Here is a 15,072-nt window from a genome sequence, read left to right as displayed (position 1 = left end):
GGCATTCCCAAAGGGTTTTGTCAACATTGATTATAACGTTAAATATGGGAACCCTTTCCCGAGACCTTGAACACTCTTGTCTACTGCTGTCTCTCTAAGTTCCACCCATCCACAAGAACAAAACATATCAATCATGAAAGTTGAATGACGTGAAAGTCCCACAACAAGAGTCCCCCGTCTCGCTATCTAATGCTTCAGAACCGTTATTCCCGAGGTATTTCGAGTTTGTTCCAAGATTGTTGTAATGACTTCCAGTTACATCGTACAACATGTTGTAAAATTGTTTTAATTAACTAACGTCATTGTCGTGTGAAATTAGTGTCCTCATTGGAGTGATGCGTTTCTTTTCTTGCAAGTGCATATAGTGTACAGTTACCTATCTCTCGGGAGAAATAAATGAGTCAGCCTGTCTCATCAGAGTCGGTGTGTTGCTGTGGGTGGTCCGGTTCGCTAACTTAGTTGATTGCCTGCCATCGTATCCGGACGGCGTGGATCGTTGCTCACAATATCAACCACTGCTTTGGCTCGATTATATACAGTCCGACGTGATAAAAATAGAATATTGCTGACAGCGGCGTAAAGAAATTCACGCAATTGGAGATGACGTTGTCATGGCTACATGTGTCACAACAATCACGATGTACACAGAAGTACACACATTGAATTAATGGTTAAAGGCTCAGCTCGACAACACTTAAGACACCGGTTTGATCCCAGCGTGTGAGTGAAACGTGTGTGTGGAGGTTTTGGTGTCCCCCGCCGTTATAGTTTTGAATACGGACGAAAACGACAGCCCGAAAAAGGGCGTGGACGTTGGAATAGATAAACGATGCTTTAGAACGAACAAAGTCTACTTCCTTTACAATGTGATAAAGGAAACATCCCAACACGTAGTCTCAACTATGTCTCGGCGACCGGCTTATAATCGTGTTTAGACCAGTGGCCGAAGGCACGAGCTCCCTATTGGGAAGCATGACACGCGTAACAGAGCCGAACCATGCTATCAGTATTTAAGACGTTTCAAAACACTGTAAAAATGGGGGCTATAGGGTAGCCTAGTGTTAAATCGTTCGCTCGTCGAAGACCCGGGTTCGATTCCCGACCTGGGTACAATGTGTGAAGCCCATTTCTGGTGTCTCCCGCCGTGATATTGCTGGAATATTGCTAAAAGCGGCGTAAAACCATACTAACTCACTCACTCCAACACTGTTTCCCTACTTTGATCCGGGGCAATGCCATGACAGTAATTATACAATCGAATTTAAACAGGCATTCCATTATTTTCGTTTTTCAAGATCTTTATTCACCTGAATGATGTATCAGCAACTGACCCTCATGAAACGAGACACAGATGGGTACCATCATCAACCACGCATGTCGTAGTAGGCACGTTTCATATTTGAATAGCAGCTACAGTACTGCACAAATCCACTCTCCGACCAGTTATTCCTTATTCCACTGAAAGCAGCGCTGTAGTATTCGGAATCAGGGACCAGTCAAATTACATGTAATCAGATACATGAACTGGGTTCTGTGTGTTGAAAGAAATAAGTGTATATTGTTGATAATATATTGGTTGGGTACACAAGCGATTGGAACAATGCCAACAGTTTTTTTTCAAATAAATGCTGTATGATGCTGTAGTTTGTTACAACACCAATGTCCTGTTTTGAGGATCTATATTCACATCACCTCTGTACAAATATATATGCGATAGGGGCTGAATTCAATTGACAGTGATCTGTACATGTTGTATACACTTGGTGCATTGCTCAGGTCTATGAATATTGTGATGTCACGTCACGTCCTGCGCCCAAAGTAGACGATATCTGGAACGTTTTAGCCCGTTGTATTGCGTCATACGCTGACCTCCATCTCCCTCGAGCAGTGTGAGGCTTCCCCATTTCCTGAAATAAACAGAATGCGAATGATTTATTTCTCGTAAAACTCTCCCACGCCGGAGGATGATAAGATTAAAAATGCCAATGCCCGTGGACATGTGTAGACGCTGTAGTTATGCAATTCAAAGATCAATATATCGCGTATTGCTCATCATGTTGAATAACAAATATATAAAACCTAAAGCGTGCCAGTCTATGCCTCGTGGGCATGTTCTAAGCGTACACAAACACACAGTCAATAAATGTCAATATTGCTGCAAATAATGGGTCTTTTGTTGGGATCTAAAGTTGGTTCATGAAGGTACGCATCTCAGACGTAGGAGAGAGAGTTCAATGACACAGCGGCTGCATGCTGGGAAGATCTGACACCAAAGGTGTTCAAGGATAATACTTCACAACAGATTTGCCCAACTGTAACGTGGTAGTGAAACTTGTCTCAGGGTGAAGCGGATATACAAGATATCCATTTTCGATCTAAAGGACAAGTAAACTCAACATAGCCAATTTGCAGTTATTAATACGTTAGAGCATACTTAATCATAATGCTTGACAAACATTAATTTGAAAAAAAACTGATATTGCGTCAAACAAACGATGAAAATGACAGGCGAAATCCCCTCCGAAAATATCCAGCACTGATTCCCGTAACTGGGTTTTAAAATGGTTCTCGGTGTTTGACGCGTTGCGCAATTTCCAAAATCAAGCCGCGTTGTCTGCCTGCTTCCTCTGAGGATGTTTTACTACACTGCGGCTTATTTTCTGTCTGCACATCCATTTGATTACCTTATCTAAGATTTCACCTTATGCCTTATTAGTAACCACACTGAAGATGCCTTCCCTGACAGACATTCATTGTGAGAAATAGGGCCGAGGGCAGCGGGTGGTTTATTACCCAAACAGAATGTTTGTTAACCGATTGTTAATTGTTCACAATGGCAAGATCAAAGGTCGTTTCACACGTTCAATAAGGTATGCAATGTTGTAATTTTGTATGTATGTATGTATGTATGTATGTATGTATGTATGTATGTATGTATGTATGTATGTATGTATGTATGTATTTGATGTATGCATGTATGTATGTACGGACGGAGGGACGGACGGACAGACGGACGGAGGGACGGACGGACGGACAGACGGACGGACGCACGCACGCACGCACGCATGTGTATAGATATATGTCTTAACGTTGTTTTTTGAGAGACTCCAATTCCTACCTCCGTAACAGTTTTGCGCCTGTCATTAAAGGCGCTCATCACACTATACATCTGATCGATGGGCTTCCTGCGAATCCTTAGCGCCCGCTGAAATATAAATTGGGTACAGATATTAAAACATGGGTGGCCGAGTGGTCAGTGCTACATCTCGCTGCGCAGAGCTGTGTACAATAAACGGGCCAGTTACCGATGGTTATTCGTTTGAATCCCGGATTTGCTCCGATTATGATCCATGGCATGTCGGCACCATGCTCGTGGTTTCACCAAAAGGATACACCACTACGTCGTGCTTAATTGGAATACTTTTTAAAGTAGCGTTAGGTGCAGGGCATAAGTGAGAGTGAACTTGATTTTGCGCCGCTTTGAATAGTATTTCAGTTATGTCAGTCAAGGCGTGTCAGCTTAATGTGGGAGGAAAGTGATGCTGGTCTCAGACATGTATCACTTGGGTGAAACCCCCCCCCCAAGGGATCCAGCCGTCTCAAAGAGAAACATTCAAACTCAACAATATACGACATCTAAAACGAAAAGAAAATGCAACAACTATTTAAGTTAGGTCTATGCTTAATAAATCACTGAAACATTTCAAAGCTGAAGTCAGGGTGGATAATATCTAAGGAAGTTCACATCAATAAGCCCACACTACCTTCTTGGCTACATACCTTTTCAAAATACCAACGAGCAGATTGGGTTAAGGATTCATGTAACAAAAACGCAGGACAGTACAATATTCCTTCGAATAAATTGTTGAAAAGTCTTTGTGTCAGTATGTTGTACATGTTACGTGTGTACTTGCTACGTGTGTACATGTATCGTGTGTGTACGTGTTACGTGTGTGTACATGTTACGTGTGTACGTGTTACGTGTATACATGTTTCGTGTGTGTACGTGTTACGTGTGTACGTGCTACGTGTATACATGTTTCGTGTGTGTACATGTTACGTGTGTACGTGTTACGTGTATACATGTTTCGTGTGTGTACATGTTACGTGTGTACGTGCTACGTGTATACATGTTTCGTGTGTGTACATGGTACGTGTGTACGTGTTACGTGTATACATGTTTCGTGTGTGTACATGGTACGTGTGTACGTGTTACGTGTATACATGTTTCGTGTGTGTACATGTTACGTGTGTACGTGCTACGTGTATACATGTTTCGTGTGTGTACATGTTACGTGTGTACGTGTTACGTGTATACGTGTTTCGTGTGTGTACATGTTACGTGTGTACGTGCTACGTACGTGCATGTTTCGTGTGTGTACATGTTACGTGTGTAAATGTGTCGTGTATGTACATGTTTCGTGTGTGAACATGTTACGAGTGTACGTGCTATGCGTGTACATGTTTCGTTTGTGAACATGTTACGTGTGTACGTGCTACGTGTTTACATGTTTCGTATGTGAACATGTTACGAGTGTACGTGCTACGTGTGTACATGTTTCGTTTATGAACATGTTACGAGTGTACGTGCTACGCGTGTACATGTTTCGTGTGTGAACATGTTACGGGTGTACGTGCTACGTGTGTACATGTTTCGTGTGTGTACAGGTTTCGTGTGTACGTGCTACGTATGTACATGTTTCGTGTGTGTACATGTTACGTCTGTACGTGCTACGTGTGTACATATTTCGTGTGTGTACATGTTACGTGTGTAAATGTGTCGTGTATGTACATGTTACGTGTGTGTACATGTTTCGTGTGTGTACATTTTACTTGGTAAATGTGTCGTGTATGTACATGTTACGTGTGTAATTGTTTCGTGTATGTACATGTTACATGTCTACATGTTACGTGTGTACATGTCTCGTGTGTGTACATGTTACGTGTGTAAATGTGTCGTGTATGTACATGTTACGTGTGTAATTGTTTCGTGTATGTACATGTTACATGTCTACATGTTACGTGTGTACATGTCTCGTGTGTGTACATGTTACGTGTGTACGTGTTACGTATGTATATGTTTCGTATGTGTACATGTTACGTGTATGCGTGTTACGTGTCTACATGTCTCGTGTGTGTACATGTTACGTGTGTACGTGTTACGTGTGTACGTATGTACATGTCTCGTGTGTGTACATGTTACGTGTGTACGTGTTACGTGTCTACATGTCTCGTGTGTGTACATGTTACGTGTCTACATGTCTCGTGTGTGTACATGTTACGTGTGTACGTGTTACGTGTCTACATGTTTCGTGTGTGTACATGTTACGTGTGTACGTGTTACGTGTGTACGTATGTACATGTCTCGTGTGTGTACATGTTACGTGTGTACGTGTTACGTGTCTACATGTCTCGTGTGTGTACATGTTACGTGTCTACATGTCTCGTGTGTGTACATGTTACGTGTGTACGTGTTACGTGTCTACATGTTTCGTGTGTGTACATGTTACGTGTGTACGTGTTACGTGTCTACATGTTTCGTGCGTGTACATGTTACGTGTGTACGTGTTACGTGCGTACATGTTTCGTGTATGTTCATGTTACGTGTGTAAATGTTTCGTGTATGTACATGTAACGTGTCTACATGTCTCCTGTGTGTAAATGTTACGTGTGTACGTGTTACGTGTGTACATGTTACGTCCGCAAAAAAGGGAAATCTTTTGGCCAAGGTTACACTTTGTCTTTCAGGATCTTGGAATGAGTTGAAATCTTTAATACACTTTACAATACAAAGGGATTAGCATTCGTTGTCCTAGTTTACCACCCATTGTATACGGATAGATTATTGCATCCCAACACTCCGCATAGTATAGGAGAGGGGTTGCCAGGAAAAAAGCCTGTATTTTATCCAGTTTCATACCTTTTTTAATGATTACATAATAAAAACACACAATACCAGCACAACACTAAGATATTGTTTCTCCTTTGAGGACAAGTCCGCCGCAGGCCTTAATTGATTACCTCAATATCACTTTCCGGGACATCCTCCATGGTGGGTTGGTGGTGTATTCGCCGCCTTCCGTCGCCCGGATCCGGAGATGACTGGACACAATGGGAAACGGCATTTAGACAAACAAGGCCAGGGCTTTGAAAGTAATCGTTGAAAAATTCGCCCGGTTTCAAATAACCATCAACATAAATAATTGACCATGGGCAATGAGAGATTGTTAATATCGTCCTTGTGTTATGTTTATACAGCTCTATAAAGAACTACAGATAACGATAGTTGGGTTTTAATGCGCCTTTCTCGTTGTATTTTGGCTACATGTTATAGGGACATGTTTCAAATTCAGTTCACGTCACAAGAAGAAAAGTGATTACCTCAAAGTCTTCCTGGAAACCAATCACTTCTGCATAGTCAACAGAAAATGAAACCCGAGGCCGTTTCCTCGTGTTATCAGTGAAACCCATATTCACATGCTAGAAAAAATGAAACCTTGGACTATATACAATGTCATAATGTTAGTTTACTGTTATGTATGTGATATTATGAAAACAAAATATATTCCAATGATAAAAATTCAACGCAAATAGTTTAGTTTCTTGTTCCAGAATTGCATTCCCTGGGTGTTCGGCGTAAGTGTTTGTGGGTTCGAAGCTCAGCTTTATCCTGTGTTATATATATATATATATATATATATATATATATATATATATATATATATATATATATATATATATATATATATATATATATATATATATATTGTTTATTCACAAAAAAAAGTGTTAGGCCGTGGGCCTATTATACAGAACTATTTACAGAGAGAGGGAGAAAAAAGAATTACCACTATTTTTCATATATATCCATATCCATACACATTCATACATATAGACGTGCATATATAGAAATAAATATTTAGACTGTATGCAATGAACGAAGTCGAAAAGCTTTGTAATCGTAGACTGCTAGATTTCGTATGATTTTAAATTTAGTAGATGACATAAGAGCATTAAATTTATTTTTAGAAGGGGTTGTAAAATATTTAGGAGGAATGTATTCAGCTCTTAAATCACTATAAGCATTGCATATCAGCACAAAAGGATATCGTCCTCAATAAAATTCTGGTTACAAATAAAACACAGTCTCTGTTCTCTAATTACCTTAATATATCGACCGGTCTCAATTTGCAGCCGATGGGAGGAGTATCTCACCTGAGCAAGTGCAGCTCTGAATTTTGAAAAATTTACTACATCCTGTTACTGATCCTTCTTTGAAAAGAACCCATCTTTGGTTTTACAGAATTCGGAAACTTCACCCTTGTCACACCTTGTCACACGTTGTCACACCTTGTCACACGTTGTCACCCTTGTCACACCTTGTCACCCTTGTCACACCTTGTCACACCTTGTCACCCTTGTCACCCTTGTCACACCTTGTCACACCTTGTCACCCTTGTCACACCTTGTCACACCTTGTCACACTTGTCACCCTTGTCACCCTTGTCACACCTTGTCACCCTTGTCACACCTTGTCACACCTTGTCACACCTTGTCACCCTTGTCACACCTTGTCACACCTTGTCACACCTTTTCACCCTTGTCACACCTTGTCACACCTTGTCACGCTTGTCACACCTTGTCACCCTTGTCACCCTTGTCATACCTTGTCACACCTTGTCACACCTTGAAACACCTTGTCACACTTGTCTCATTTTGATAATAGTGCAATCAGTACTAGTTTGTAGCACCTCTGTTCTCACTTACTTTAAGTGTCAACATTTCATCGAGAACCTCAATAATACTGACGATAATTAGGAACATGGACAGTCATTCCTTGGGGAAGTTCTTGAGTTTGTCATAACCGTTTACTTCGCGCTCGTTTTCTTTGACCTAGATACGAATATGTCTGCCCTTCACATCTTGACGGCTGACGTGAGCATTACATGTGCTAACGTGGTATTATCTGTGCTGACGTGGGTATTACCTGTGCTAACGTGAGCATTACATGTGCTAACGTTGGTATTACATGTGCTGACATGAGCATTACATGTGCTAACGTGAGCATTACACGTGCTGACGTGAGCATTACATGTGCTGACGTTGGTATTACATGTGCTAACGTGGGTATTACCTGTGCTAACGTGAACATTACATGTGCTGACGTGGGTATTACCTGTGCTGACGTGGGTATTACCTGTGCTGACGTGAGCATTACATGTGCTAACGTGGGTATTACCTGTGCTGACGTGAGCATTACATGTGCTAACGTGGGTATTACCTGTGCTGACGTGAACATTACATGTGCTGACGTGGGTATTACCTGTGCTGACGTGAACATTACACGTGCTAACGTGGGTATTACCTGTGCTGACATGGGTATTACATGTGCTGACGTGGGTATTACCTGTGCTGACGATGGTATTACCTGTGCTGACGTGAGCATTACATGTGCTAACGTGCGTATTACCTGTGCTGACGTGAGCATTACACGTGCTGACGTGTGTATTATCTGTGCTGACGATGGTATCACCTGTGCTGACGTGTGCATTACACGTGCTGACGTGTGTATTACCTGTGCTGACGATGGTATTACCTGTGTTGACGTGAGCATTACACGTGCTGACGTGTGTATTACCTGTGCTGACGATGGTAATACCTGTGCTGACGTGAGCATTACACGTGCTAACGTGAGCATTACATGTGCTGACGTGAGCATTACATGTGCTGACGTTGGTATTACACGTGCTGTCGTGGGTATTACCTGTGCTGACGATGGTATTACCTGTGCTGACGTGAGCATTACACGTGCTGTCGTGGGTATTACCTGTGCTGACGATGGTAATACCTGTGCTGACGTGAGCATTACACGTGCTAACGTGGGTATTACCTGTGCTGACGTGAGCATTACACGTGCTAACGTGGGTATTACCTGTGCTGACGTGGGCATTACCTGTGCTGACGTGGGCGAGCTACTGCCCTGGTCACTCCGTGCATCGCCCTGTATGAGATACTCTGTAGGGGTCTCCAGGCTCTGGTCGAACACGCTGGGCAGAGCTATAGTCCGTGCAAACTGGAACCCTGGGAGGGTAATTGAACTTAATATAAGATGTGTGTATTTGGAACCCGAAACATCCCACTGGCAAATCGCTAAAAAGTGGTTATTTGTTCTTCTGATCTTGATGCAAAGTTAGGATACGGGTGGAGGGGTGGGGTGGTCGTGCGGGTGATGGGTGTGATACCAAATAAAAATAATTCGAAGTGGATCCCTAAAATGTTTTCAAAGAATAAACATAACGATATATCTCTTGGTGTGTGTCAACATCGCCTAAAATTACCATATATCATTGATTTAATATAACAAGCATTATTTGTGTTTTCTAAGAGTAAAGGGAATATATATTATGGTCATTATTTTGGCAATGTAGGTACCTAACTACCTCAATAAAATAACTTCAGCGTGATCATAAAATAACTACCGATGAACAAATAATTAACGTGTGTCGCCGTATATTTCATCAGCTTCATTATCTATATTAAATGAATCAATTATAGACAACAAAGCTGATGTACTATAAGGCTAAGAAATGATTTATTGATCTTGAAGAAGGATTGTAATTTTACGATAGGAACATTTCACATGTTCATGGTCTGCGAACCTTTCATGTATAACTGTCAGTTGATGTATAACTGTCAGTTAATATATAACTGTCAGTTCATGTGTAACTGTCAGTTCATGTATAATTGTCAGTTCATGTATAAAACTGTCAGTTGATGTATAGCTGTCAGTTGATGTATAACTGCCAGTTAATGTATAAAACTGTCAGTTGATGTATAACTGTCTGCTGATGTATAACTGTCAGCTGATGTATAACTGCCAGTTAGTGTATAAAACTGCCAGTTAATGTATAACTGTCAGCTGATGTATAATTGTCAGTTGATGTATAACTCTCAGTTAATGTATAACTGTCACTTAGTGTATAACTGCCAGTTAATGTATAACTGTCAGCTGATGTATAACTGCCAGTTAATATATAACTGTCAGCTGATGTATAACTGTCTGCAAACCATGAACGTGCCAGATGTCCCAATTGTTCAGTTCACCGATATAGCATTACCTGATCTTGTTGAATTGGCGATACCACTTGACAGAAATTCTGCAACAGACGAATTGATCCCATATAAAACACACTCAGCTCTAAGATACAAGAGTTTGTTGGAGGTAGATAGTTAGAGTGACATGAACATATTCCCTTGCCGGAACTAGAGCACATCCATGTTCCGCAAAGTCTTACAGCTATCGTATAATATCAATGTGGTTCTTTGCCCTTGCGTTACGATCGCTCTGGAAGAGGCTGTGTAGATCCAGAAACAGGAGCGAGCACCGCATCTCTATGCAAGTCTTGGGATACATGTATGTTTTATGAACTGGAAATTTGAACAATAAACTGTTCCTTGAACACAATTCAGTTCAGCTCCGCATTGTAAAACACAATGGATCCAATTAGGTATTTCGTTTTTGTTTTGCTTAAAATAAATACTCTCTGCCTATACTTCCGGTCATAGCTAAATAATCGTTCCTGGTGGCCAAACATCATACATCGTACTATCAAATGGTTAAAACACACACCTTTGTTGTCTATGCCGTCTCTATCAGATCTGAAAGCTGCTGTCGTCAGGCTCTGTGTAAAGATAATGTGGTTTCGTTAGAACTGATAGATGGGATGTCTGATTAAACTCCAACATAAATAAAAATTATTATATAGTGACCTCTGCAACGTTTTCTTGACATACGATAATCACTGGTTTTGCAATCTGGTTAAACACACACACACACGGTCGGCATTAAGGGGCTTAAAAAAGAACTGGTCGAATCGAAGTCAGTATACTGTGTCTGAGTGGGGTATTCATGTTTAAATGCGGCATGGTATCTCAGTGGACTAGCACTATAAAATAGGCCTTAGACCGGATAGTACAAGCAGCCACAGACACATGCATGCATACACGTCACTATGTAAGTGGGGCGGTCGGGTAGCCTAGTGGTTAAAGCGTTCGCTCGTCACGCCGAAGACCCGGGTTCGATTCCCGACATGGGTACAATGTGTGAAGCCCATTTCTGGTTTCCCCCGCCGTGATATTGCTGGAATATTGCTAAAAGCGGCGTAAAACCATACTCACTCACTCACTCACTCACTATGTAAGTGCAAAAATCTTGCACACTGTTTCACCTCGCCTCACAAGGATTAAGAACTCAGGATATATACCAGTGTATAATTGGACTTGTAGGACTTGATGGACTTGGACGTGGAACTGTTTAATGTATTCTGGGACTTGGATCTCAAGGTAGACTTTGACATAGAGTTCCGCTTGAATCGGTTTCTCATCTCCCTAAACGAATTCGTCACCTGGAAAATATATACTCTAATAGATCACATTTCTTTCAATTTCTTCACGACGTCAAACGATTATGTGCATGAACTAAAGTAGAAATAAGAAACGTATTACAAAATATTCAGCAGATGGCAGTGTCCGTGTTCTGTACCATGACCTAACGTTGAAACATACATGATCGGGGTGTGATTCAACATTCACCCAACCAGCGATGCCTGTATGTCACGCGGTCTTCCTTATACTGATGTAGCCACCCGATACCCGCGTGGTTGACGTTGGAATGCAAAAGTGTATGTGATTCTTTGTTAGAAATGAATTACTTCACAGTAAGATGTAGTAAGATACAGATGTTTCTGTACATTTTGCTAACGACCAAGAACAATTTATTACACTCATAGTCAACAAGAAATTCCGGTTGCGTGAGTGAATGAATGTTATATTTACGCACTGAGTAAGATTACAACTTTTAATGGTGACCTGAAATCTGAATCTGGACCAGCTAAACCAGTGGTTGATAACATGAACAAAAGACCAAAGTCAGTCACAATCACTCACCATGTAGTCACCAGAACGACAAGTGCGGAAAATGTAGCCTTATTCTGAAAAATGCTACATTCACGTTACCTACCTGTCAAAAACCCTCTGTCTCACAGAACAGATATAGGCGTAACTCACTAAGTCTTTATTCAAATATCGTTCATACAGATATAATTCATGTGTTACAAGTAAACTCTTGTCGCGGTTTCTTAGAGTTTAAACTCATTAAAGCTACAACAAAAAACATATGTAAGTCATGTGCAGAATACAATGGAACTAAAAAGTGTTTATAAACGTAGCTTTACTTTAACAGCTAGGGAGTCAAACGTTGTGAGAGATTGTCCGGTCGGAAGCTCTCTCTCTATTCCTTGAGTGATGAGGAGTCGTCTGGTCGGACTCTCTCTCTCTCTCTCTCTCTCTCTCTCTCTCTCTCTCTCTCTCTCTCTCTCTCTCTCTCTCTCTCTCTCGACGAGAACACTCACATAACAGCGGTTCACACAAACTATCTTCATTGTTACGTTTATGCCAACATTTCACCAAGAAAGAGTAAATATGACTTACAGTGAGCAGTTTAATAGCTGACTGGTTTAAGTTACATACAATAACCAATAATAACTTGATACTCACGTTTGTGGTACAGCAGTGGAAGATGAAGATGAAGAGCCCCTGTAACAGATACATAACCATCTAACAAAGTCCTTACACTTAACCATCGACAGACTACATCCATTTATTCTACTGCATAATACAATAATGTTTCTTATCACAATTGTCTTGACAAATTACTTTTCGGTGCATTGTGGGAACTTGAAAGTCACTTTTGAAGCTATTTTTGTCTTCATAATCATAACTGTAAAGGCTAATATTTCATTCAGAATCTACACGCTGCAGTAACATATAATTCGTATCAAAGATCGAGACCCCGTTATTCTGGAAACCCTTTCCTCTGGACATAATCATGATCAAAGAGACGTTACTCTTAACGTTCCATGTTAATTCGGAAAACTGAATAAATCATTATCCAAATGGATGAGTACCGTCCGGATAAACGAGGCTTCATCACACCCAACCTTACCTGGAGTGAGTTACAGATAGCAAACAGGTACTGGAAGACAACCACCTCTCTGTTGATGGAGAATACCCCAAGTACCCACGTAATACCAATGATTGGCAGGATAACGCCAAGAGCTCGGGCCAAATACCTGTTGAGGAAGAAAACAGAACTAGAGTGAGTGAGTGAGTGAGTATGGTTTTACGCCGTTTTTAGCAATATTCCAGCAAAATCACGGCGGGGGACAACAGAAATGGGCTTCACACATAGTACCCATGTCGGGAATCGAAACCGGGTCTTCGGCGTGTCGAGCGAACGTTTTAACCACTAGGCTACCCGACCGCCCCAGAACTTAAAGGAAAGCCATTTAAACTATGTTAGTCTGTTAATGTCTCGTCTTTGTATATATGCTAGATATTTTCTTCTGATTGTGCGCGTTGTCTGTTAATGGAGTTAAATGCCCATCCTCGCATAAGGTGAATAAGATAACGATCAATTAACCTCATGGTATATCAAATGCGTAAACATATATACAGTGGAACACTGTTGTGTCGAACTCGAAGCCCTTGAGAAGAAGCTCCACTTATCCGATTTTTCTCAACGTCATTCACAACGCCAAAAGCATGATACCGACACACACCCACACATTCTGCTTAATGTGCACACACTTCCCGCTGACAGATTATACCTGTGTACCTTTGAAGCCACAACTACACAACGCATCTATGTTTGATACTTACTTTCCCTGGCTCAGTACGTTGTCATCCCACGTTTTCCTTGTAATCATCTTTCTTACTGAGAGAATCAGAATAAACGTGTTTACCTGAGGAAAAAAAATATATTCTTAAGATCAGTACAACCGTGACGGTTTTGTTAATGATAACTATATGATTTAAGCCATATGTCTTAATTTACATATGACAGTGTGTAAAAAGTTTGAATGTTTATAACGTTTTAAGCTGGCCTTAACTCTCACTTTGATTGAGTTGATACGCATCATTGCACGCTCTCAGCTTCGTATTAATTGTTTTAGAAAAATAGTTTTAGCAACATCGTGTCAAAACGTGTAACCGACAGATCGGATCATTTCACGTTCATCGCTCCAGCTGTTTTAAAGCACAACACATTTGTAGACAAACATATACTAGGCATCGTGGGGGACTTGGAATACGGAATTAATCTCCCAGCATCCTATGCCTCATATGAGGCGACTTAATGGATTTGGTGGTTAGACACGGCGACTTGATAGATTGGATGTCATCGTACCGCGACCGCCTGCTGTTGTTGTTGACAGTATCGATCACAGTATTGTCTAGTCCATCCTCGATTATTTACAGGTCATAGTCACTTTTGGAATATTGCCGAGTGCTGCGCTAAATAACAACCGAACAAAATGAAACGAACATATTATAGACATGCTAAACCTTATTTGCACTTACCACAATTATGAAGAGAGCGGGACCAACGAATGCCCATATGATATGCCTCTCTGTTGATAACCAGCAACTTTGAAACGAAACAAAACATTTGTGTTTATTTATAACAGTGAAAATATTTTTTAAATTATAAACCAGCGGTTGAAAGCATCAAGATACGATGAGACACGTTTAGCAAAGCTCAAACACTGTAATCGCCAGATCCTCATTATTCATTATTCGTGCGTGCGTGCGTGCGTGCGTGCGTGCGTGCGTGCGTGTTGGTGCTTGTACTAGTCCGGAATAACACCAGTTTGATAGTGCTAGCCCACTGAGATACCATGCCGCAATTTAACACGGATACCCCACTCAGACACATTGCACAGACGCCGAGCTGACCAGTTCTTGTTTTATCCCCTTAATGCTGAGCGCCAGGCAGGGTAACAACAAATACCATCTTTTAGCGTCTGTTGGTATAACATGGACACAAAATGATATGATCACGTGTTCGAGATGGTGACAAACATGGTTGTGATGGATGCAGGGTATTTACTTACTACTTCAGGCCCCGATACCCGTCCAGCTTCACGGTACCCAGGGTGATTCCCACAATGACTGCAGGCGGGACTGAAACATTGAATCGTAAACCTCACGTGTTAGCTAAAAACGTTTTGTGGA

The 15,072-nt window shown here is 41.2% G+C and overlaps 1 protein-coding gene across 3 annotated transcripts in view; it reads right to left on the bottom strand.

Annotated features, from left to right (window-relative positions):
• Window positions 1–1,289: 1,289 nt before the first annotated feature.
• LOC139474456 (adhesion G protein-coupled receptor L2-like) overlaps window positions 1,290–15,072 on the bottom strand; it is a 42,411-nt gene continuing 28,628 nt past the window's right edge. For 2 of the 3 annotated variants that reach the window (XM_071257490.1, XM_071257492.1), the window contains 13 exons: window positions 14,952–15,021; window positions 14,419–14,485; window positions 13,720–13,802; window positions 13,004–13,130; window positions 12,556–12,594; window positions 11,265–11,405; window positions 10,631–10,682; window positions 10,119–10,157; window positions 8,954–9,081; window positions 6,382–6,480; window positions 6,022–6,102; window positions 3,119–3,205; window positions 1,290–1,907 (listed from right to left, as the gene is read on the bottom strand). In XM_071257490.1, the coding sequence (XP_071113591.1) occupies window positions 1,779–1,907; window positions 3,119–3,205; window positions 6,022–6,102; window positions 6,382–6,480; window positions 8,954–9,081; window positions 10,119–10,157; window positions 10,631–10,682; window positions 11,265–11,405; window positions 12,556–12,594; window positions 13,004–13,130; window positions 13,720–13,802; window positions 14,419–14,485; window positions 14,952–15,021 (1,142 nt within the window). In that variant the 3' untranslated portion in view covers window positions 1,290–1,778. The remainder of the gene's footprint in view (window positions 1,908–3,118; window positions 3,206–6,021; window positions 6,103–6,381; window positions 6,481–8,953; window positions 9,082–10,118; window positions 10,158–10,630; window positions 10,683–11,264; window positions 11,406–12,555; window positions 12,595–13,003; window positions 13,131–13,719; window positions 13,803–14,418; window positions 14,486–14,951; window positions 15,022–15,072) is intronic. The other variant, XM_071257491.1, reaches the window with a different exon arrangement.

The sequence above is a fragment of the Haliotis cracherodii genome, unplaced genomic scaffold, assembly GCF_022045235.1.
Source record: "Haliotis cracherodii isolate W230 unplaced genomic scaffold, xgHalCrac1.p SCAF_3, whole genome shotgun sequence".
In the NCBI taxonomy this organism is placed as follows: domain Eukaryota; kingdom Metazoa; phylum Mollusca; class Gastropoda; order Lepetellida; family Haliotidae; genus Haliotis; species Haliotis cracherodii.
Note: the sequence above shows the minus strand (reverse complement) of the source record. Positions and strands in the feature narration are given on the sequence as shown.